The sequence below is a fragment of the Echinops telfairi genome, unplaced genomic scaffold, assembly GCF_000313985.2.
Source record: "Echinops telfairi isolate 266 unplaced genomic scaffold, ASM31398v2 ScPeMD7_2573;HRSCAF=3158, whole genome shotgun sequence".
Lineage (NCBI taxonomy): Eukaryota > Metazoa > Chordata > Mammalia > Afrosoricida > Tenrecidae > Echinops > Echinops telfairi.
Genome location: NW_022106471.1, coordinates 15,457,050 through 15,482,161, shown reverse-complemented (window position 1 = coordinate 15,482,161; position 25,112 = coordinate 15,457,050). Strand labels below are relative to the sequence as shown.

At 45.0% G+C, this 25,112-nt stretch overlaps 1 protein-coding gene across 1 annotated transcript in view; it reads left to right on the top strand.

Moving 5' to 3' along the window:
- The window catches only part of CCDC85A (coiled-coil domain containing 85A), a 227,739-nt gene that overhangs the window by 193,464 nt on the left and 9,163 nt on the right, over positions 1–25,112 (top strand). The window contains exon 4 of the mRNA XM_045294184.1: positions 19,901–20,020. Within this exon, the coding sequence (XP_045150119.1) occupies positions 19,901–20,020 (120 nt within the window). The remainder of the gene's footprint in view (positions 1–19,900; positions 20,021–25,112) is intronic.

Below are 25,112 nucleotides of genomic sequence, written 5' to 3'. Positions count from 1 at the left end.
CCTGGTGCCCATGTCTTAAGCCATGCGGTTATCAAGTCCTAGAATGAATGGTTATTCACGAGAGAACAGATAAAGGAGTGGGGGAAAGCGACAGTGGGCAGGAAGGGTCTGAGGTTGTAGTGGGGAGCGCTGCCCAGCTGCCTTGGCAGTCACCAGCCAGGGTGTCAGAGGGCTCTGCTTCACCAAAGCCTCTGCAGTGTTCTGCCAGGATCCCCCAGCAGCGCTTTAAGTCTGATTGGTGAATGTCGCATTTCAGAGGGTGCCCTTAATAGGAAAATTCTACTTCTTATCAAAAGAGAGGCAGCATCGTTTGTAGGCCTTGCTACTTGAGAAGAAGAAAAAAAACCCTTCTTAAAGATCACCCGACTTTAAGCTCTTCTCTTGAGCACATACGTCCATGTGAACATTTCTAAAGGGTTCCATTGACAAAGCAGAGTTCCCAGAGTCATATGCTGCGGTGTTGTGAGGTGCCACATGTCCGTTTGCAGGGACCCTCTGTACAACAGAATCGCGATCGGTTTCTGTTTGCACCCGTCCGCCTGTGGGGGCAGCCTGTGTCGAGCTACCTTGGCAAAGGGCTTCCTCCTTGCTGCTCACTCTTTACCAAGCAGGATGTCCTTCAACAGGGACTGGTCTCAGCTGACACCATGTCCAGTTTACAAAGCGTATAATAAATGGAAACCTGGATTTGCACAAAGGGAATTTTAAAAATTATGAGGAAAGTAATTTATATCCAACAGTAGGCATCCTTGATTTTAAAATACTGCCATTTTTAGTTCAACAGGTCAGTTCTGAACTAAGGTAAAATAAATGACTAGGAAAAAGAACACAGACAGGCAAGACCACGCACTGCTGTATTTTTGCAGTGTGACTAAGGAGGGGCCGCGTACAAACCCACGTCTGCATGCAGTGCTTGCGATTCACATAAAGAACAAGAAAATATTTATTCAGAAGAAATCTGGTTTATTGGACGTACTGTATACACAGGAAGCATCCGAAAAACAGCCAGCAAGAAATGGACTGGGCCGTTCTTTAGACCGGGTGTTGACCTGGGGACTGACAGGATTGCACTGGCTATACTGGGAGGCACGGCCCGTGTAGCTCTGCACGGTTTGCACTGAGCTTTTATATTCTCTGTGTCTTACCTTTCACATCGAGCACCCTTGAGGTGGTACAGCCTGGTAGCATGTTGGCACGTGAAGCTAGTTGAAGCATGTACAGGGAATGGCCGTGAAGAGCAAGGGCAGAGAAAACAAATTCTAGACGGCGACCTAATTGTCTTACTACTCTGGGGCCTTCTGTGGCTGGACGGATAACTGGAAGATTAAATTGGGTAAATAATACTAGGAGAAGATTTAAGGTTTATTTTAGAGTTTATTCTAGGAATTCTACAAATTAATGTCTACATCAGCAAGCTGTGGAGTGTTGTTGAAAACAACCCACATGAATTTGCAGCTGAATTACTGAAAATAATAGTAAACTCTATCTTCAAGGCACGCTGGCTAGAACTGGAGTCACAGGAACAGATGATGAAGTGCTCCCAGGTTCTCTGAGTCCACTTCAGCAGGTGCTCCCCATCAGGGCTATGGGTTGGCACCTAGCATCTTAATTTGTGGCTCTGGTTTACCAACCTGTGCCTTTCCCGAATTTGACTTTGGTGATTGACTGGCTTCTGCCGTGATAACACAGCATTCCCTGTAACTCCCGATTGCAACAGCAGACCCGGACACACAACGGCTGGGAGAACGGCGCAGCAGGAGTGTCTCCTTCCCTTGTCCGTAGAGGTGCTACGACTGAGCACCGGCTCCCCTCAGCCACAGCAGCTTAGGGCTTGCGCTGCCACATCTTCCAACTTCCTCTTGGCTGATACGATCCCACGACTCCTAACTCGGGTGCTGACCCACCACAGACCCCAGGGGCCATGGAAAAACTCGCTCCCTCTGACAGATTTCTAGTGTTAAATTCAGCAAATGAGGCGAGGAGGGCTGGGTACTGTTAACGTGTGACGATTCTATTCAAAATTGTCTCTGAAGTGGGCTCATCTCAGATATTTGTGATTTCAGGAGTGCTTGCTTAAGAGGGATACTTGAAATAATTAAAGTCCCTTTCAGAAGGTGGTTTTTGTTTCATTTTTGGATATTTTTGTACCTTGCATAATTTAATTGAGCAGAGTCGCACCCACGTGTTAATCACTCGATTGAAGAGAGGGAGAGAGAAGGCAAAGAAAGAGCTAACCTTCGCACTTACAACCCTTGGACTAATTGTGAGTTTGGTAGTTTGTCTTATCTATCCATTAGTATTAGTAGTTATAGTAGGAAAAGCAACAGTTACTGAAAAATAAGATTTTGTACATCAGGATTACATATAGACTGTGTAAGAATTATGCCTAATATGTAGGGATTGTTAACGGCGGCATATTATGGATGTGTATGTATGGAGGACTCAGGTGTAGCATAGGAAATCAAGGGGCTGGCCAGTGCTTCTCATGACCTGAAATGATTTTCATTTGGCTTCAGAACAACCAATGAGTCAAGACTTCCAGTGTTTGACAGAGAGTAACTACCTGAAAACCCAGAACCAGATGGGGACCGCCCTGGACTGACATCAAATCTGGCTCTGAGGAAAGAGATTTTTTTTTTTTTTGGTAAGACAGGATACATCAGCATTTTTTGACACACAGGCAGGTGTGCCTTGATGGCCAAATGGAGAGGATTTTTACTTAAACATTTTCGTGTGCTAAGAAATGTAATATAACAACCGAAATCTCCTAAGAGAAGGTCATGAAACACACACGTAGAGATGATAAATCACAATCCTGGTAAATTTAATCACAAATAAATTAGGCGGGGGTGATTGATCCCTATCCTTCTGAGTGTCTAGGATGCCAACACTGAACAGAAACTGCAGTTGCTATTTGCATGGCCTCTTCCTGACAAGGAGCTTTAAACACAGAGGGCTCCATCACTGGGAGTGTTGACATTTGTCATTTTGTTTAGCACCAGTTCCATCCACTCTCCACTCTCACCCCACCCACCCCTTAAGGAAGCTCTTGCAGTCAAGTAAAGCAAAACTCGCACACTTTTTCTCACTATGTTCTACAATTGGCAAAACAGCTGGTGACGACAGCCAAGTCCTTTGACAGTTGAAAAGGACATTGGGGAGATTGCTTTAAGACTGGACCAATACTGATGTCTAAGTGGCCATTTGTGGAAATGATGACTCATGTGACCTCACTGGGATTGGTCTTATTGGAGAGGATTCCATTACGTGGAGAAAGCAGTTACACTGGGCTTTTGACACAGAGAATAAGACCAAGATAGGACTGAGAGCATCAGACTGATAGATAACACCCTGCTTGGGATCTTGGTAATGTCAGAGCTGTGCTAAGATCTCGTTCAGCTCTAGTAAGATGTCCTACTGGGTGGCATGTCAGTGCTGTAAGTAGTGCTATAATAGTTTGAGTCGATTTGACCTGTAGCAGATATTCAATTCTATCATATTGATGTTAATAACATATTGTCTAGTTAAATTGTTTTTATTTTAGATGTATCTTTTATGCTACTTCAGTGCTCATTTCTATTTGAAGCTATCAATTCTACTGGCTTTTAAGTGTGTGCTTAGCGTCACGTCTTGTAGAGAGAGGATAAGCCTTAACCACACAGGGAGAAATATTTTATGTTATAAGAATGATAGTGCCCAGTTCCCCTATTTATCCATGTTCTTTCTTCTTTAAAATAGTAGAGTTGCAGCCTGGAATGGGAGAGATTGGTTGGGCCACAGCAGAATGAATGAAAGGAGCCCTGATGGAGTAGTGGGTTATGTGTTGGGCTGCTAACAGCAAGGTCAGCAGTTCAAAACCACTGGCTTCTCCTTGGTAGAAGACTAGGCTTTCTGGCCCCAGAAGGAGTTACAGTTATAAGTCCCCAGGGGGCAGTTCTGTCCTGACCTGTAGGTTTGCTGTGAGCCAGAGCCATCTCAATGGCAGTGAGTAAGTGGAGATCCATGACTTACAAGAATCAGCAGCGCTTTGAGCTGCGTCTTCCATAAGAAGAAAACATAAAAAGCACACTGCCATTGAGTTGAATCTGACTCACAGCATCATGAAGATGGAGCTAATGTTTACTGCTGAGTCCGCCCCTCCCTCCCTGGGGGTTTATCTCTGCTATAATTCTTATTTAGTATCCGTTTGGGTCCTGGCTATTCACTAGACATTGAGCTAGCACTGTTCCCCTCTGAATGCTGATGGGCACCCAGCTGTCCCACAGGATTGCTAATGTCCCCACTTGAAGGTGAGAAGTGGCCTCCCAGTCAAAGGGGAGGTCTGCGCCCCGGTTTTTAATCCCTGCTGCTCTAACCTTCTTCTGATTTGGCTCCAAATCATGGCATGGCCAGGGTGCCCCCATGAAGCCAAGCAGCCATCACACGCCCCCAGGGTCAGATCGCCATCACCGTCCTCCATCTGAACAGCCCTCTGACGCTGCCTCGGGGTGCCTGAACTTAGGATCCACCGGGAAATCTGGATTCCTTTCTGGTCCATCTATTTTTACATTCTTTGTGAGACATTTCTTTGCTCTATTAATTATTTGCCCAGCATGAGAAGTTCTCATTATTTAGCAATTTAAAGTACATTTATATACACCAAATACATGATTATTCAGGAAAACATATTTGCATGCTTAGCACTTATCTTCAGTTAAATTAGTTTCTTTTTTATGCTTTGCCTCCTTCACCAAAAACTCTTCAGGTGATTTCAACTGGCAACAGTCTCTTCATTCTCCATATCAGGGCTAGCAAACTATTTTTGCCAAGGACCAGAGAGTAAATATTTTCAGATCTGTGGGCCATATGATCTTTATCACAACTACTCATTCCTGCCTTTACATGTGTTCTAAAAAAGTTTTATTTACAAAACCTGTATTGGACTGGCTTTGACTCTTGCTAACCCTTGCTTGAGACGTATTACTGTCGAGTGAATTATGACTCACAGGGACCCAGTTCTAAACTAAAATCATGTATTCATCAATTGCCATAGGTTGCCTCTTCTAGTAGTCATTGGATAGTTGTAGGCTGCTTTGAGAGAAAAACATCCCAAACAAACCAAAAACCCACTACTCCACTGCCTTCATGTTTACTCCGGATCATAGTGGCCGTCCGTGAGGGCAGAACACCCGGGCTCTGCAGGGCTTCCATGACGGTCATTCTGCCACATTTACACAGAGAAGCCACAGGCACATGCAGATGGCAGACCCTCAGGTTAACAGCTGAACTCCGCACCACCAGGGCTCCTTTGGAAAGGACCCACTGTAAAGGGCAGGCCCATCTCCTGCGTGTATTCTGTGGTGATGAAGAAGCGAGGAGAATCGTGTACTTGTCTTTGTTACAGACTGGTTGTCATCAGATGGGTCCAGCAGGGGAGGAGTGCTTCAAAGGAGCCATATACCCCAACCATGCTTGGGTGGGGACTGATAGCAACCTGGCAGTGATGGGGCATCTCTTCAGCACGTCATGCTCTCAGAGTGCTTTGCAAACAGGGTTATTAGCCGCCCTTCCCAGCCGCCACATGGCACTCCCAGATGAAGTTGCAGCAGACGGCTTGGGTGGGCTTGCAGCCTCACAAGGACCTGTATGGATTAGGAACGCGCACCCGCGGGAGGCAGCCGCCCTTGGGTGAAGCTGACTGCGGTACTCTTCAGTAGGGCTCTCCTGCCTTGACTTAGCCATTTTGTCTTGACAGCTTTATGTGCTAGATGACGACTTATTGAAGAAACGTAAGCTTTAATCTCGCCAAAGCCAAGGCAGCAAACACCAGCCCTCGGAGTATATATTTCTCAGTCTACTCAACAAGTATTTCTTAAAAAAAAACCCTTTTAGGTCCTGGGGCTCTAACTCTGCTCATCTTCCACTGCTCATCATAACATGGTGTGTTATGTCATATGATTGTGTTGTTGTGAGAGGCTGTGGGAACGATTCTAGCTCATAGGGACGTGTGCACGACAGAATGAAATACTGCCCGGGTCTCCACCATCCCCACAATCGTTGGTGTCTTTGAGGCCATTGTTGCAGCCATTGTGCCAATGCCCTTTTTCGTTGGCTGTCTGCCAAACGCAATGTCCTTCTCCAGGGACTCCCCAAAACACCATCTTTACTTGTAAGGAGCATTTTGGCTGTCCCTCTTCCAAGACAAATTTGCTCTTTTTTGTTCTGGCAGTCTACGAAGTTTATTCAATATTTCTCACCAACACCGTGCTTCACAAGCATCTGTTCCCCCTTGGTCTTCCTTATCCACCCTCTAGCTTTTATTAGTGTTTAATTCAGTCATTCATCACCTCTGTTCTGTGTGCTAGGCATTGTTAATTAGCGTTTCCTGTTTGTTATTGCCTTTAGACAGACGACTTGCTTCCTTCCTCTGACTCGACTCTACTCACACCTCTTCTCAGCCTCTCCCTTTGTAAGAAGACCAATACCTGAGAGTACTCACACATACTCCTTCTCGCCAACAAGGCCATAAACTCCTATCATTGTCAACCTGACTGAAGAGCAGTTTATTCTTCTTACCTTGTCCTGCTCATTTCAGTGTTTTCTCATTGGAGTCATATAGTTAATAAAAGAAAAAATTACTTGAGACAGAATATACATAAATCTAATTGTTCATATCCTACTTATTGTTTAACACCTTTTAAAAAAAAAAAACCCAGCCCTTCCTTGTTATTCCTTGTCAATGGTCACTTGGCTTCAAAGAGACCAGGTATTTGCTGTCTTAGCCCTTTCAATCCCTTGCTTCCTGGGGTTGGTTTTCTGTAATTCTTGAGAACAAGTATCCCGCTAACGTCATGTAATTACTTCCATTTATTTGTTGTTTTGTGGAAAGCATATTTATTATATATCTGAAAATTTCACGTGGTGTGGTAGATGTTGCAGAATGATTTTCTTTTCCTTTTAGCAGCATTGCTTCACTGGATCGGATAGTATCACTCATTATAATGTGATTCTTGAATGGAGTCAGAATCATTTCAAAATTAACCTGTGACAAAATCTCAGCCCGTCCACGTGTTAGAAGAAACCCACCTGGGGAGAATCTGCAGGGAAGGCTGCTTCAGGGTTCTCTCGTGAGCTCTTTCTTTAGTCTTGGTTTGAAATATACGTATATAGCTAATGTCGAGGTAAATATCTCTCCTTGGCACTCTTCATTCTGGCTAATGGCATGGGTATTTCCTGATGACCCAATCAGAAAGCGGAGAAGCATCCTGGGTACACCTGTTGACCATGCTGCCTGCATTGGGTTAAACATTAAAATTCCTTAGGTCTGCTCCTGAATCTATAGGCATCTTCCTTTCATTCCTTCTTCAATGACCCTTTAAAGGGGGATGATTAATTGTTTTTTACTTAATCTCCTAATTGGACTCCATCCCGGCTAGATTTGTCCTTGCCAAGTCACACACATTATTACTCGATCAATCAATCTATATAACATAATCGGCTCGTGCCTCGGCAAAGGATAAATTCTCGTTCCTTCATCAAGTCCCGAGAGTTCTCCGTGACCCGACTTCTGCCTGTCTTGTTAGCCTCAGTTCTCGCCGCATCATGCCTCGCACATTGGTTCCCATCGTGCCGAATGAGTTCTGCTCCCCTAAGTGTGACATTTGTCTTAGATGTCAAGGTTTGGGAGCTACAGCTTCTTTTCTCTTCAGCGTACCTTGTAACAAGTTAATTCCTACCCACCTTAACCCAGCCTCCACCTTCTTGTTGAAGTCTTCCCTGCAGCCTTCTAACCGATGCCAAGGTCATGACCTTCTCCACTCCAACTCCACTGACTTTAATTTTAGCCAGCTTTTGAAATGATAAATGAGAGTGAGTAAATGGATAATATATTTTCTTGATTTCCCTAGTTGGTGACATCGTGAAACCTATTGATTGTCCTTCTCTTAATGAAGTGTTATGGAGATAATCACTTTTTATGATCTTTTTAAAATTTTCGGTGCTTGAGACTACATAATGATTGTGATGGGAATCAGCACAGACCGTGCCTGCTGAAGTCTAACGTCCATGTCCACCTCTGGTGTACAGAAGGTCCCCACTGACCACAGACGTTACCGTCTTACCATATCTGCTTTTATTATAGCTTTAGCAATGGGCAAAGGTGATTCAAGGTATTTAGGATGAATTTATTTTGTTGAAATAGTAATAACTGACTAATGAGAGAAAAAATAGAGATAGTTAGGGTGTGTATAAATAGCATTTATTTATCACAGATGAACCATTACAGAAATGGTAGTATCACTCATTTGTGGTCATTTTAGTATTCTAGAAGTGTACTTTAGTTATTTAATTTATAGTTGAGCCATGTGTTAACTACCAAGTACAAGGCCAAATAAGCCCGCTCTTTATTTCCCCGCCCATGTTTGAGAGGATGGAGAACAATCCACAGGCTCACATATTAATTTTGCCATAAGTGCAGGCACCCCTTCCCGAGCTGCTCCCACATGCAGGAGCCTGGAGGTGCTGTGGGTTAGGCATGCGCTGCTGATTGCAAGCTCGTGGTTCAAAGCCATGAGCCTCTCCACAGAGGAAGCCATCTGCTCTCATGAAGATTTAGTCTTGCAAACCTATGTGGGATCATGATGAATCAGAATTAACTTGGTGGCAGTGTGTTGTCTTTTCTTAAACGATGAAAGTAACGTTTACACGGTGGTGCCATCCTCAGCAGCAGAGCCAGGAGTGCATGCTACGTCTTCCATATAGCCCCTCTAGGACGTCTTGGAGCCCTTTCTCTTCCTTTAAGAACTGTAGCATCCTTTCATTTTGGAAAGCAAACCTAAAGTGTAAAACATAATAAATCCATACCTCAGCAGTTAGGTGCTCTTACGGTTTAAATTAAGCTCCTGTGTGGTGGTGGCAGCAGTTGCATGCTAAGCTGTTAGCAGGATGATTGGGGGTTCAAGTGCACTCAGAGGCTTCCTGGTGAAAGGCCTGGCAGCCCCTTCTGAAAAGTCAACCACCCAAAGCTCTTGTTTGACAGTCTTGCTCTGGCCTGCGTTTGGGGTCACTGTGAGGCAGAGCATCTGGGTGTCAGATATTTATTATTTAAGAGGACTTGAAGCATTTAATCATGAGGACAAAGACCAATCACACTCTTCCATAGACTTCTACCTCAACCTAAAACAAAAATCTTCACAAGTAGACCAACGCGCGACAGCTCGACGACTGGAGAAAACACGAACACCGTGCTTGGATCCACAACCAGTGCCCATGGAAGCAGCAGTCAAGAACTCCACGGATGTATTGAAATAGAAAAGCCTTCTGCAAAAACAAGCAAAACACCCACCCTCTTCAGATGATAAAAAAAATAAAGATGCCACGGAGGACTAAGGGACAAACCTTGGGGTGGTTCGTTATCTCATATGCTTTTGAAAACCAGACAATGAATTAGGAAGACCAAACGTGATGCTTCTCAAGAGATAGTATCGGTGAAGTCCATTAGACCCTGGGCTGCCTAAAGAACGAACAAATCTATCTTGAGAAAAACAAATGCAGCTGGTATGCTCCTTAGAAGTGAGAATGACGAGCCTTGTGGCTCACGTACTGTGAATACACCTTCAGGAGGTCTCATGTCTGGAAGGACATCAGTGTGCCACCCCACATGGCACAGGAGCAGGCCAGATGTCCTCCAGTGCGTCCACACTTGCCGTGAGAGGCACTGATTTTGGAGCACCTGACAACAAGATCCACTTTTCGAGCTCTCAATCCCCCGTGGTCGTGCCAACCCACCGGGTCCTCTGCAAGACATTCCTGTAGCCCAGGAGATCCAGGATTCCAGGACATAGAACAGAGTGAGCGCTATTAGAGTGTGGGAGCTATGCACAATAGCAGTGGGCCCACACTTGGTGACTCGTTAGGTATTAGCAAGTTAGGAGTGCATATTAGCTACTCTGAATCCACATTTCATTGACAGCACTTTGGAGAGTCCTCGCATGTAGAGTAAGTGAGTGGTTGAGAGCTGTTTTGAATAATACAGGCTGGCTAGGAATCTTCTATCTGTGAGGAGACTGACCTTTAAAAGGACTAATTCCTTAGCCACCTGTGAAGGAGAGCCTGACCCCTCCTGCCCCAAGGCTGCTTTCTCGGGTGCTTTGCTGAGTGTCACAGACGGCACTAGGTGTTGCTTCATCAGCTGGTACTTTCATTTCTATTGCCTGACAAGCGTTAGTCTTCCTGTGACTGCTCAAAGTGCTGAAAATGTGTCTACTGTGTTACCCAGGAAGCTTTATATGCTTCCTCCGTTTCCATAGAGCACCTTCGGCCAATCTGTCTCTAGCTGAATTGGTATCTCAGTTTTCATGAGGCAGCCTTGCTGTCCGTCTCTTGACTGTGGGAACAATTTGTTATTTGGACCACGGCCCCGGTGCCCTGCCCGGTGTGTGTGTGCGTGTGTGCTTTTTTAACTAGCGTTGTTATTGTTCCAGTAGGATGTTGTAGGTATTTTTAATTCCACTCCTTTTGTTAGAGTCATTTCCTACTGGGGGCCTGGAAATATGGATGTGCATGTACTTAGAGCACTTGAGTTTCCTTTCAGTTCTTGCATGCTCCACATCACGTGGTGACTCTCTTCAAGGGTAAAATCGACTACGAGGCTGTGGTCAGACAATTTGCACTGCAGTTTTCTGGCATGGTTCTCTGTATACCAATTGGGGTTCTCAGTCACAGCCCTGTACACATTTGGGGTTGGGTAGTTCTTTGTTGGGGACGACTCTCCTGTGCTTTCGGGGCTGTTTCCCAGCACCCCTGACCTCCACTTATTGGATGCCGGCACCAAACTCCTAATGGGAGGAACTGGAAATAGCTGCCGACATCAGCAAAGATCCACCCTAGGGCCCCAAATCACGCCCCCTAGTGGAGGACTCCTTCTCTACACAGTGCACGTGGGAAAGTAGATGGACAAACAAGGGATAAAAATCTGCTGACGGGCAAAGCAAAGCTATCATTGTGAGAGCAAATACCCTAGTGCAGTCAGATCAGTGAGGGGTCGTGGGGGAAGTGCTTGACTGCTGACCCCAAAGTTGGTGAGCCCAGCTGCTTCCTGTGAGAGAGGAGGCTCTCTGCTCCCATCGGGATTTACAGCTGTGGAAAAGTGGAGTCAGAAGTGATATGAGGGAGGCACCCTGTCATACAAGCCATCGAGCTCATAGAATAAGGTGAGCTCATACCATTGTTACCCTCATTTTATGGAAGAGGACACTGACACACAGACTGTCTTGCCTTCTAAAGGAGGTATCGAGTACTATGATGCGCTCTAGTTTTGACCTGGTAGGATGCGGTATGCTGTGCTCCAGCTCTGACTCGGAAGATGAGCTGCAGGGCTAATAGAAAAGGAACCATTTCTAAGTACCAGGAGCCACTTTAATCAATTAAGCTCCTGGTTTCCATAGTGGCTCCCTGTAACAGATATGAGGACTGAACCCCCAAATTGGTTACAAGTACATTTCTTTATATCTAAGTGGGATCATTTGACTAAAGAAGAATTGATGCATTTGAATCGTGCTGCTGGAGAAGACTACTGAAAGTACTATGGACTGCTCAAAGTATAAACCGATCTGTATTGGAAGAAGTACAACCAGGGTGCTCCTCAGAGGCAAGGATGGCTAAACTTCACCTTGCAGGCTTTGGACTTGCTGTCAGGAGAGACCAGTCCTGGGAGAAGACCATCTTGTCTGGGAAAGCAGAGGGGAGGGCCCTCTAGGAGATGGATGGGCACCATGGCTGCAGCAGTGGGCTTCTGATAAGAACACTTGTGAGGATGGTGCAAGACTGAGCCATGTTTTGTTCTGCTGTGCACGGGGTCACTACGGGGTGGAACCACAATGGCAGCTCACAACAGCAAGTGGGAAACCTATGCTTTACAAGCATCTCGTAGAAGTGTTACTCTTATAGCTAACTGCAACTTCTTTGCATGTGTGTGTGCATTCAATATTTAATTTTGTTTTATATATATATAATATATCTGTATGTTTGTTGTTTTCAAAGAGTGTCTCAGGACATCCACCTTCCATCATTCTAAGTTCTTTAATCTTAGTTATCTCATGCTGTAACAAGAGTACCACATATGGATGGTTTTAGCAAACAGGACTGTATTTTCCCACCCCTCAGGAAACTACAGGGAGAACTCAGGGTGCATATTCTAGCACAGTGGTTCTCAACCTGTGGGTCCTGACCCCTTTGGGGGTTGAACGACCCTTTCACAGGGGTCACCTAAGACCATTGGAAAACACGTATTTACAATGGCCTTTGGAATCGAGACACCACCCCGCTATCCATCTTCATGCGTCTGCCCACATGCAGATATGCCCACATTCGAGTACCCGGTGGGAAGATTGTCATTAGAAATTTTTATTTGTTTTAGTGATTAATTGCTATGCTTTAATTATGTTCAATTTTAACAATGAAAATACATCCTACATATTTACATGACAATTCATAACAGTAGGCAAATGACAGTTTTGAAGTAGCAAGGAAAATAATGTTATGGTTGGGGGTCACCACAACATAAGGACCTGTATGAAAGGGTCGCAGCACGAGGAAGGTTAAGAACCACTGCTCTAGGGCAGGGCTCTGTCTCTCTGTTAGCTCTAGGCAATCGCTTCTCCTTCTGTTTCCCTGTTCCCTGCAGATATCCCAGGGGCTTACTCAAAATATACCCTATACTAAATCTGATTGTTTAACATAACAAAGGTAACCCATTGCCAACCGGGATCGTGAGCACAGGCGAGGTATTTGGACTTAAAGCACATATTTTAAGGGGACATAATTTAAACCATGCCAATAGCATAGAAGACAAAAAAAAAAATTGTAGACCCCAAAAAATTGCTTTTCGATTTTTTGTTTTGAGATTTCCAGTGACTGCCCTCAGAGGTCGTTTCCTGTTAGTCTCTCACAGAGGAGCTGCTACTTGTTTGTGAACGTTGGCTGTGCCTGGGAGACAAGCACAGCTTGGATGGTCTCTTTTCCCGTCCTCCTGGGACTTGATTAACATTCAGTTTCCATCTTCCTCACATTTTTCAAAAGCCCTTCCTTTTCTGAAAACAAAGCAGAACCAGAACACCCTTCTAAGGATGATCAAGCGTTTTAGTGGAATAACACCTATGGAATATAGTCTCTATCATAACCGTTTAAGGGCCTCAGTGATTCTTAATTCTTGACCTGGGTGCATAGGGTCAGTGCTGGGCTGTGATCTGCATGGTCGGCAGTTCTAAACCACCAGCAGCTCTGTGGAAGAAAGACCGGCCTTTTTACTCCTGTCAACACTTACAATCTCGGGCACTCAGCAGGGGTCACCGAGTCGGCTGACTCGATGGCAGGAGACTGGTGCTAGTCCATCAGGTCAGGAGGGTCTTGAAGGCGGTGCACGAGGAGCGTCCTTTCCATCTGCAAGCGTGCGTTTCTTTTTCATTTACGTTGCACAATCATCTATGTAAAGGAACAATGTATGATAACTTTACTTTCACAACTTTCAAAGAATGAGGACAATTTGCTGGTGTCCCGATTACTGACGTTTCTGAGACTCCAGTTTTATGGGGCTGGGACGGTCTTGCTCACTTATCACTCAGCTTGGTGAGCTGTGCACCCTTCATCTGGATGGCTGCGTCAGTGAGCCAGAGGAGTCCTGTGGCTGTGCACTGAGCAGCTAGCCTGGAAGGCAGCCACTGGAACCCACCTTGACAGAAAAATAAGGCTCTCGGCTCCCAGAAAGATTGAACCTCCCAGAAACTCAAAACGGGCCATTCTGCTCTGTCCTATAGGGTCGCTATGAGTTGGAATCAACTCAATGGCAGTGGGTTTGGGGTTCAGAAAGCTAATGATAATGGATCTGGGAAGTGAAAGGTGTTATCTCAGAACTGTCTCTACCATTTGTGCACCTAAACTAGCCCCTTGCTTGGCCTCTTGGTTACAGAGTAATCATTGCGGGGTGAAGGGAGTTGAATGGGATGAGACCCATGGTCAGTCAACCAAGGGGCCTGATGGCAGAGGCCGGTTCCATGTGCATTCCTTTGGGAGCAAGGACATGGGAACCTCATCAGTAGTCATTAAATCACGTGATCTCTATTATTATTAAGAATCTAGGCTTTTCCTATGTGAAGAAAATTCATGTTGGCTACAATGCCTAAAGTTAGTTACTTTGAAAATAATAAGCATCTTTTAAATATTAAAAAAGATATCTGTTTTGTTTTACCCAATATCCAATGGCAAAACGACAACAACAACAAAATCAAGGCATCCTGTTATTCTTGTGAAAGGATGTTCAAAATGCACCCTTCTGTAAGGCAAATGGCTAGAAATGTATAAATTTAAATAATTAACAACTGAAAATGGCAGTAAGTTAAACATGACCATAAAATAGCACAAGATAGCTTTGCCAATAGTTTCATCTTGGCAGCTTTTTTGTAACTCATACAATGAATTATAATAATTTCATACAGTGAGACCATAAATATTTTCTCTTAAGATGACCATTTAAAATTGTATGGGATTCGCTGTCCTCGCTTGTTTTTGACAGAGAGACCATTTGTTTTAGCACACACTTAAAGAACACATCATAAACCTTTGTGGAAGGAGATCTGGATAGTGTGCCACAGTGGGAAGACAAGTCAGAGTAGGACGGATCTGTACGCTGGGCAAGGTTGCTTTGTTTTCTCAGACGGACAGTTTACTTGCAGCCTCGGAATTTAGGTGTTTTTAATGAATGCCTACCATGTAGGACAGACTGCAGTCAGAATCTTAAACCTTAGCATCACTTTGCTCGTAGCATTTAAAGTTGACCATCTTGTCTGAAGTAACTTAGGGGTTACTTCTGTACATCTGAACTGATTGGTTGGAATTCCGATCTCAATAAGAATCATGTAAATGAGCCACTTAGCATTCTACTTTAGAAACTTAAAGACTTTTTGTGCTGCAGGAAATACAAAAACAAATGTCTTCAGCCAACCAAGTGACCCTCTGACGGTTATTTAGGACTGTGTTTCCATTTGATCACCGTGGCCTGGGTTCCTGAATGTGGAACTCTGAGCTGGTCCAGGTCCCTGAGGGATTCTTGTTTGCGTTAGGAAGCTGCCTCTGACAACCCTCGTGATTGACGATCAGAGAGTCGGTGATGCACTGAGCCTTCATTATGGATAAATGCCGTCCCGCTATAGTTTACTTGAAGGTCAGAGATAATGGCTGGCCCAGTACACGGGACAGTTTGCATTTACCCGAACTTAAAAAAGTTGCTGACACAAATAGAAGATTCGTAACATTGATTCTATAAAAATAATTTTCCTTTTAAAAGGGTTACCCCTTGTTAGTTTGTTCTTTTGGAAATTATCTGCTCCGTTTATGTTCCTCCTCTTAGGAGATTAGTAACAACATGTCATATTTAGGATAGTATGTTTTTCATAACCTTCTGGGGGAGACGTACTGTACGCTGTAACTCTCCTCTGAAAGTGGGCGATATTGTGTGTTCTCTAAGTAGTAGGTAAATGACTGCTATTTCGAGCAGGCTTCTACATACTCACAGATGCTACTTTAGATTTGATGGGCTGGATGACAGCGGAGAGGACTGACCTTGATGGTGACCACACTTGAAGGGTACACGAAGGCAGGGCCTCCTGTGTTTACCTCAGTTGTTGAATCTGAAAAGCTTTGAGAGACGTATTAGTCATGAAAGAAACAAAATGTTGCAGAGCATATCGTTCTTGTAAAAGTAACTAACGAAAAAATTAATGATCAACTCTTAAAGAGAACTACAGAGGTAGGGGTGGGAGGTGCATTTTAAGCCATCGACCATAGTATAAATTGTTGGATATGTTGTGTTTGCTGATGGAAATAGATAAGGCATTGACACAGGAGCTAATTGTTCTATGAGTGCTGTTCAAATTGAGGTTATGAAGATGGAATTATCATTATGGCCGCAGTGTAAACATGTCACTACTTTATGTAAACAGAGGAGGCTGTATGACGATGCCCTGGTTCTATAGCTAACTGCTGCTGCTTCCACAGACTCAGGTGCTCAGTGAGTACCAACCATGAGTCACTACTGCTTCTCCTGATGTTCTGAAAACCAGGGTACTTAAACAAAAATTGTATCTTCATCGTTCAGCCTCTGAAAGTTCGAGACAAGTGAAAATAAGACAAGTGCCATTGGCAAACATCTCTTGGGAAGAAGTGACGGAGGCTAAAATATGACATTCTCATGTTCAAACTCTTAAAGCTAACCTCAAGTTGATGGTGGAAATTTTAGAAACTATTGTAATTCTCCACCAATATTTCATTGTTCATTCTTAGGTAAAGATCTTCGGGACAGGGAGGGAAATAATATTCGATATCCAAATATTATTTTTCTTTCTGATTACTTTTAATAAAATTCTAGTTCGGTCATGGAAGAAGTTGAAAGTTCAGGATTTTTACCCACTAACATTTTTTCAATGGCAGACATGCTCGTGAGAATTTGACCTCATATCCACCTGAGCGTTCATGACTACATCTGCCCAACTTGTGCATAAGAGCGCATAGTGCTTCCAATTACAGTTTGAATTATTTCTGTTAAAATTTGAGGGTGTGCAGTTTTAAGTACTTGGAGTATGTAAGGTAATTATTTCTCACAGGTAAAACTCACACATAAAGTTTCTTCAGCAACCTCGATTTTTTCCCTGCAGTTTTAATTCTATCCACCTAACTCTTTTGGGTAACCCAAGATGGCAGTGATACCATTGCCAACATTTGTTAAATCATCCAGTATTAGCTCTACTGCACACGGCCTGGGGCGGTTCGGTTCTGTAACTGCAGGTGCATGTTACATCACTTCACGGAGCTGCTTGTTCGAGCATCGGGAAACCGCATTTTCCGAGTGATTGTACCATGTTCCAACTAGAAGGCCCCACAGACCAGAAGGCACCCTCCAACTAGAAACTGCTCAAATATGGAGAGAGGCTGGGGCCCCGAGCCCGGCGGGTCTTGCAGTGGTGGCAAGGGTGCCCTGGAGTAGGACGATGCCTGCCCACGCTCCCGGGGAGTGACGGGGAGTCAGCTGGCTGCACTTGAGCCGGTGGCTTCTGCCGCTCGAGGAACAGTCCTGCTGGGGGTGGAGCGAGAATGAGAGAAGTCTTTCACCGACTCCACAGTATTCTTTTCCCAGAACTGGAGGGGAAAGTGGAATCGGGCCTGAAAAGAACCAAAGAGTCGAAATGGCCGTTGGCCTTGAGCATGGGTTGCTAACACGCAACGCCTGACTGTAGGCAGCCTGGCAGACGATCCCTTGCCTGTTCTAATGGACTACTGCCTCCAAGGCAGGCCGCGCGCTGGGTGGTCATTTATGGCGTGAAGACAAGCAGCTCGCAAGTTGGGAATTGCATCTCCAATTTTATTAAGATATTTCTTTTAAAATTATCTCTGTCTCCTGAGCCAGTCAAATACAATCTTATTGAAGGAAATATCAAAGGGCTCTTTCATATTATTTGTTATAGTGACATTTCACTCAATTGTGTATTTGTCAAAAGAGTTCTGACAAAATATATTAGTCAATATATAGACACATCTTGAACCCAGGTAATTTTCTAAAGGTTGGCATGGTCCTGGTAAGCACAGTCATTTACTAACGTCATTTATTTTGGTAACTCAATGAGATATAGTACAAAAGGCCCCTGATTCCTGTGTTAGAATAGAAACAAGTATTAGTGTCTATTGGTATTTTAGTGTACAATTTTATCAGGCCTTTGGTTTAACTGTGTGGCTTCAGAAAACCACATAAACTATGAGCCCTAATTTTTTTCTTTCCCTGGTTGATTACTAGTGTATCCCTCAATCTTGATTTGAAATAGAACCCCAATTCGTGACTGATTTGTTTTCCCCAGGGTCTACTTCAGGAAAAATCTTACTGTAGTTTGTTTTTGTTTTATTTTGTAAGGCGTCTCTTCTAATAAGAGAATGTTGGTTGGGATGCTCCTTAAATTAAAACAATGCTAAATTGTCCAAAGGGTTTGGTTGAAGCAAACACTTTTGTCATTGATTTTAACAATTCTCTTAAACTTGAGAGGCCTTTGCCAAACAAAAGTGTGTTAATACTGAGATATCAGCTATGTGATACAGAAGCCCTGGCAGAAAGGAGTTTTGAGAACACCCCGAGGAGAGTGGCCCAATGTGGAATGGACGATTGGCTGCTCAACTGGATCAACAGTGAGCAAGTCCCTAGTGAGAGGCAGAGGTGCACAGCCTTGGGAGCCCATCCAAAGAGTTCATACAGGTGGTTCATAGGATGAGGGAACAGGAGAGGACCAGGGTCATTCAGGGAGGAAGAAGTGCCTTAATAAAGCCTCTGATATGGAACCATTTGATCTCCACAAAACAAAAGGATGCCAACATGTTGGTGGGGTAGCGGGTTGCCCCACTTGGCCATCCTTGAACATTGTATAGATCTCCTGCTATGGTTTGTATCAGGTTATTTGATTTGAACTGAGCTAAACATGATTTCATTTCCCAGAGCAGGGTGAAGCTGCTAGAACAGCTGGCAGTCCTGTGTCACCTTCTGCTTCTGATTTAATGGTCGGTTATAATGGAGGAGGACATCTGATAGGCCATTAAAATGCTCTGTCCCACTCCGTTCTCTCCCTGTTGGCTAGTGGGGGGATCCGATTGCACTGCACAGCCCATTGGTCAAGGGAAAGAGTAAGACCTCAGCAGCCTGTGAGGTGACAAGGGGAGCCCCTAAGAACACAGGACAAATGAGAGTGACCGGGGATCCCAAATATTCCCTGACAATGGACAGCTAATGATCTTTGTAAAAATAAGCGGGGATTAGCAGCTTCTATCTACCATGCTTGGTGTACTGCCCACTCTTATGATGGTGGCTGTCCACAGCTCAGCCTCCCTTCCAGATCAGAGAGCTCTCTTACAGACGCAGGAAGAATGCGTATCTGTTTCCTGCCTTCCCAATGAGCCTTCTAGTGATCCCTTCTCAGGAGATTAGATTCAAAGGATCCACTAATGTTAAGAACAAGATCAGAAAGCCTGAAAGCTGCAGATTCGTGGATGTGCAGAATTCTAAAAATGTTCTCAGCCTCCCTGTGGATGTAATGATCTCCCTCAAAAACAGCTTGGGAAAATTCACTTTTCTGAAAGGAGGAGAGGTAGCCGGGCTCTGTTCCTTCGCTGAGTGTTTGCCTTTCTCCAAGTAGTGCCTGGAGAAAGTATAGGCGCTAGGGGGCCATTCCCAGTGCCTGGAGGGTGGCTGGGGTCCTTAACAGGTCTACTTAATCATGCCCTGACTCTATTAGATCAGTTATTCAGTTGTCAAGTCACAGAACTACAAATATATAGTTTCTGACTCCCCCTCCCCCCCCCGCCCTAATTATTCATGAGATTAGCCTTTTTTGGAAAAAAATGTTGTGTTTTGTTAAATATCTTTGAAAAATATGCCAACAGAGACCACTGTATGTCTTTCCCTTCTAGAAGGGTTTAGTAAGAGACAACTTATTGAACGTGAGGATGTGATGAATCTGCATTTTCTAAGACTTATGGGATATGGCATTTGGCTTGCTGAGTGAGCATATTTAACTTAGCTGTAGAGTATCTTGGGTATCCTGAGTTTTTTTAAAAGAACTCGTTAAATGTTCTTAATGGCCATTCCTTGAGGGGCATTACTGTCCTCAGTAAATGAAAGATGACATGTGGACATCTATAGAGATGACACTTGGTTAAGTTTTCTTGCTGGTCTACAAGTGCATTCACGAGCAGTAGACTCTCAGGCCAGACCATGTTAGCTGTTAGCCAAAGGGGAAAAAAACATCAACAAAATGGCGAATGCTTATTCGGCAGTGAAGTTAAATATTGTTATGAACGACTTTTGTTTTAATAACAAAGTTGTTGCTTTTCTACTAAGGGCTCTTTTAGGTTGTCCTCAGGGGCTGATGGGAGTAACAGCTCAGCCAACTCTCCAGCTAGCTTCAGTGGACATGCCACTCCTTCTCAGCAGCCCGAACCCGTGGTGCACTCTCTGAAGGTAACCACACGTGTGCAGCCATTTGTGGGACTGCAGTTGTGTTGTGGCTTGTCCGCTGTAATTTGGTAATCCTCATAGTCTTGTTTAATCATACTTTTCTTTCTGTTGTTCTTTGGTTTGGCCCTTTGTGGTGCAATTTTTAAAATCTTATTTTATAAAGTATGATTTTTGTTGTTTTTAAAGCAAATATGGGCTTTGCATATTTATGGTTGGAGCTTTGATTTTTATCATTCTGTGTTTAGCACTGTGATTCATGTCTATCTGCGTTACACTTGAAGTCTAGTGTGCATGTTTACCACATGTGTGAGATATTGTTGTAGGTATTTTATGTGCAACGTTTGCAGCATGGGTGTCTTCAAATATAGGGAAGTTGATAGTTGGCTACACGAGGAAGGGCATCTTTTTCTTTTTGCAATTACAATGCTTTGCACAACCCACTGAAAGAAAATATTGAAATAAACAAAAACCTACTCTTTTCCCTAAGCAGAAATCAGATGTTAAAACTCGAGTCAAAGCTCCTTAATAGAACATTAGAAAGGCAACAGATGGTTTTATACATAAGATAACTTATTTTGTACCTTTACATCAGACACTGCAGTGACTTGAACAAAGGTTTGGCAAATAAAACTTACTGTTTACCCATGTGGGGAACCTTTCTCTGCCAAGGGCCACTTGGATATTTATGACATAATTCCAGGGCTGTACAAAATGATCAATTTAAAAATTAGCCTGATATATTTGGTCAAACATTTCATTAACTCACCCTGCAAGTGGTGGCTGGGCCTGCTTTCCTTAGGTGAGGCTCTGCATGTTCGCCCGTGTGGATGATTTCTTGGGTCTTACATGGCCCACAGACTGGAGGTTCCTCACCCCTGAATAAGTAGTAAGCCACATCGATAAAAATTAATACGAATTAAACAACAAAGTTATTTACCTAAGGGGAGAAAAACTAGCAAGAGAAATCTTGTTTATAATTCTGACAGATCCTTGAAAGCATATCACACCCAAATCTAAAATACTACCTGTAAAGGCGGAACTGAGGACCAGGGAGGAAGACGGACGTATCTGGCAGGACAAGGGAGAGCAGAAACAGAAACAGCTTTATTAGGGGTTAGGGGAGCTCCTGGAAGAGGTTCCGTGACCTAGACCAACAGGTCAGGGAAGTCGTGCTCAGCAGCTGGGGGCGAGGGTTTTAAAGGGGTGGTGAGGAATGTATGGCAATTAGCATATGGGGTCTGGAAACTGGGAGAATTGCTTGTGGACTCCTGGAAGATTTCTTTGACCCGGGAACATCAGGTTTCACCTGTTATCCTCTCTGGCGCCGACTGCTGCTGACCTCTGGGACGTGCAGGGAAGCACGTGCAGAACCTGCTTCAGCTTAGTCCAAATGGGGTCTGCCTAGTTCAGACCCACCCCAACATTCCAAACTTCTTGTCTGAAGTACTTCCTGGTGAGATAGGTCTAGGAAGGGGATTAAGAGTTGGAAGGTTTGGGGGCCGGGCCGGTAGGCCTTGGACTGTAAGGGTGAAGAAGCTGATTGAAGGTCAGGTTGGAGATATGTTTCATCCATTCCTGCAAGAATCTAAACACACAGAGAGCTAAAAGCAAAAGTGCACGGATTATTATCAGAGACCCGATGAGGGGCACAACCCAGGCCATGGCAGGAGTTTGAAACCATGAGAAGCTGGTGGTGCTTCACTGACGTTTCCCGATTTGACTGGCCATGGTGCGGAGTACCTTAACAGTTTGTTTAACTATGCCCGATTCATTAATATAATGACAACATTATTTATTTAATTAGAAACATGCATGTTCCTCTTTTATCTGCTGTTAATAAGTGAAGAACTTGGTGATTTTGTAGGGTGACTTGTGCTAAGGATGTTAACTGCCTTTGGAGGGATACCAGAGTAATCAGTGTGGTTTTTTTTTTTGCAATGGATGATGGCTACTTTTGCTGGCCGCTGAAGAGCCTGTCAGAGATGAACTATTAATTTACCGTTTACTACGGGGGACTCTGGTAGTCAGGAAATCCCCGTTCCTTCCAGATAGTGGCCTGACAGTGAATTATAAGGAATGCATAATTAGAATCAGTATATGAATCAGTCATTTCCCTTTTTGAGAAGCAGTTTTTATTGGGAGGCATTCAGCTTTCCCGACTCAGTCAAGTGAGAGGACAGCATAAGCAGCCTGCCATGGCTCCCTGGGCAGTTAGGACAGAACTGCCATCAACAAAGTTAGCTCTGGGTTAGGATAAGGTTGGGCAGAGAGTCTGGGTGGGGCCGTGTTAGTTCAACTGCCCGGGGGCAGGAGTGACCACTAAGTTCCAGCGAGTTTAGGAGCTGAGGCGAGAGGGTTGCTGGGTTTAAAGAGGGAGCCTGGCGCAGAGTTATGTTAGGGTTCTCGATAAACATGGGATAGATTTCCTGCAAGCGGCTTGGAGACAGCAAAGACAGGGCTCAGTGTGAGAGGAGGTCCTGCAGCCTGTGGGGACAGGCTTTCCCCGGGTTAACTTTGGGCGGTGGCTGCTGCCAGGGCCCGGAGGCAGGGTTGCCAACCTCTGACTGTCATATTTAGATGTTTAAGACAGACAAGCAATAGGGGATAGAGTCTCAGGGGCTGAGCCAGGACTCCAACTGCTATACCTTGTTTTTTGCCTGTGTAGAGTAAAAAAGGTTTGGCAGGGTTTGGTAGACGCAGGGGTGGGGGTGAAGGAGGGCCTGTAGGAGTTTGTTAAAGGCAGCTTTGACTGAGAGTTAAACTCTGAATGGTGGGGTGGGGCACAGGCTTAAACAGATAGCAGCTGGATGAGATAAGTGTGTCGTGGAGGGCGAGAGAAGTGAAGGGAGTTGGGCTGTGTCTGCTTTAGATCTGTTTTAGGAGGGGCTGCAGGTAAAGGCAAAGGAATGCTGACAAGGTGGGTTAAGGGGATGGTGGAAGGGAGAAGGTGGGACAGAAGAGTATAGGGGTCGGAACTACTGGGTGTATGGAGATAGCAGCTTCGTTAATGAGGCACAGGTCCTAGACCAAGCGATAAGTACCATTTGGTTTCTCTACTGGTAAGATTAGAGTGCTGCAGGGAGAGTGGTTGTTAGAGAGGTTGTTAGAAAGGAGGCATTGTATGATGTGTTAACATTGGGAAGCAGCGAGGTCTGTAGGGCCAGTTCTTCCAGGTCGGGTGAGAGAAGGGGAAGGAGCAGAGGTGCTGTGAGACCAAAAGTAAGGGGTAAGGAGGTTCCTAACTAATTTAAAATGTCTCCTCCCAGCAGAGGGACAGGGCACAAAGGGATTCTAAGGAAGGAATGAGTAAAGGCTGGTACACCTGGGGCAGGTAGGCTTGCCTAGCCCTGAAAATGAGGGCAGGTCAGAAAAGATAGCTCTGTGTAAGAAGGAAATTTACTCACCTAATACCTTGAGCAATACCCCAGGCTTGGCGAGGGTGACGGGGGTCCAGTCAGGGTCTTCTCAGACTTCGGCCAATCCCAGCAGGGCCAACGGCGGCTCAGGAATTGGAAGGGCAGTCGTCCCCACGTGGAGATGCAAAGGGACTGTCGCTTTTCCAAGGACAGTCGGACTTCCAGTGTCCGCTTTGACCGCACACTGGGCAGGGTTTGGTTGGAGCTTTAGGCCTGGGGCACTTCTGGGACCAGTGGCCTTCTCTGCACTTGAAGCAGGCACCAGGTGGTGGTCCTTGTTCCCATACACCCTTGCCCGATGCTGCCCATCTGGGCCTCGGGGGAATCGCCAGCCGCAGGGCTGCTACTAAGGCTTGGGTTAATAATTTACCTTCTGCCGGGACCAGGCTCATGGGCTGACTGCCTGCTCCTCACGGCTGTTAAAAACCTTAAATGCCATATTCGCTAAATCTCGGACCAGGGTTTGAGGACCTTTCTTCCGCTTTTCAAGCTTTTAATGTAAAGCATCAGTTAAGCAGCTTAAAAAGGTGGCTGGATTTTCATCAGGCTTTTGAGTGATCTTAAGATGATCAAAATTGACTCCTATATTGGAAATGGCCTGAACCCAAGTCTGGGCACACCGAAGCGTTTTATTACGGCAGGCATGTCTGTCCCTGCCTGCTTGATTATCAATTTGATAGCTTTAACCATGTTTTGTCTGGGAACCACTTAGATCAGGGTGGGTTAAATTAACCTGGTTTGGGTGCTGCTGAACAGCGAGAAAAATGCGTTCCCTCTTATCTGCGGTTAGGGTGGAGGAAAGGATGACAAAAATATGCCAGGATAAATCATAAGCTTGATTTAAATACCAAAACTCCTTAATATAGGTGGTGGGGTCACTATAAGGGAGCCTAAACACTTTTCAATCTGAGATAAATCAGCGAGAGGAAAGGAACCTGACCACTCTCTCTCAGCCCTGGCCACTTTACAGGGAGTTCTGAGGTCGCATGTGCTTGCTAACCGGTGAGGCAAGTGCAGATTCGGTTCCTCCAGGGAGGCAGGTAGACCAGGAGAAGACGACGACGTGGGGGGGCTCCGGGTGGTCAGTATAGGGAGAGGGGCGAGTAGGAGGGGAGGGGAGACAAGGTGTTCAGGCAGGTCTGAAAAGGCAGGGCCCAGAGGGGGTCCAGAAGGAGGAGGAGAGGAATTCTCTCTAGTCACGAGGACTAGGGAAGGGAGATCAGGGGAAAGGCGGCCTGGATGCAGAATCTCAGACTATCTGTGAGTTTACTGGCAGAAACTGTCTGGATTCCAGAGGACACTGAAATGTAAAGTTCAGAGATTAAAGCTGTTACTTCCTGGAGCTTTCTGACTTCTGATTATTTGAGGTTGCAGGGAACGTTAAAATCGAAATTGCTATTTTCTGGCTAGCGCAACTCATTGTCCAATTGGTCCTTAGGCCAAACTTGGTTACAGAAAAAGACCAGGCATTTAGGGTGGAGATCAGGAGCCAAACCCAATTTAGCAAGGTTGGCAGTAGGCACCCCAAAGGACTGTCCTTAGGGGCTTGGGTCAGAGGACATGTCATGGTGTCTCAAACTGCAGGGGGTACGGACAGAGGAGAAGGGTGTCCTCTGGTCCCCGTTCGCACCCTTCAGTCAGGAGGTGGACTGGTAACCCTGAGAGGCGTCCTGTCAGAG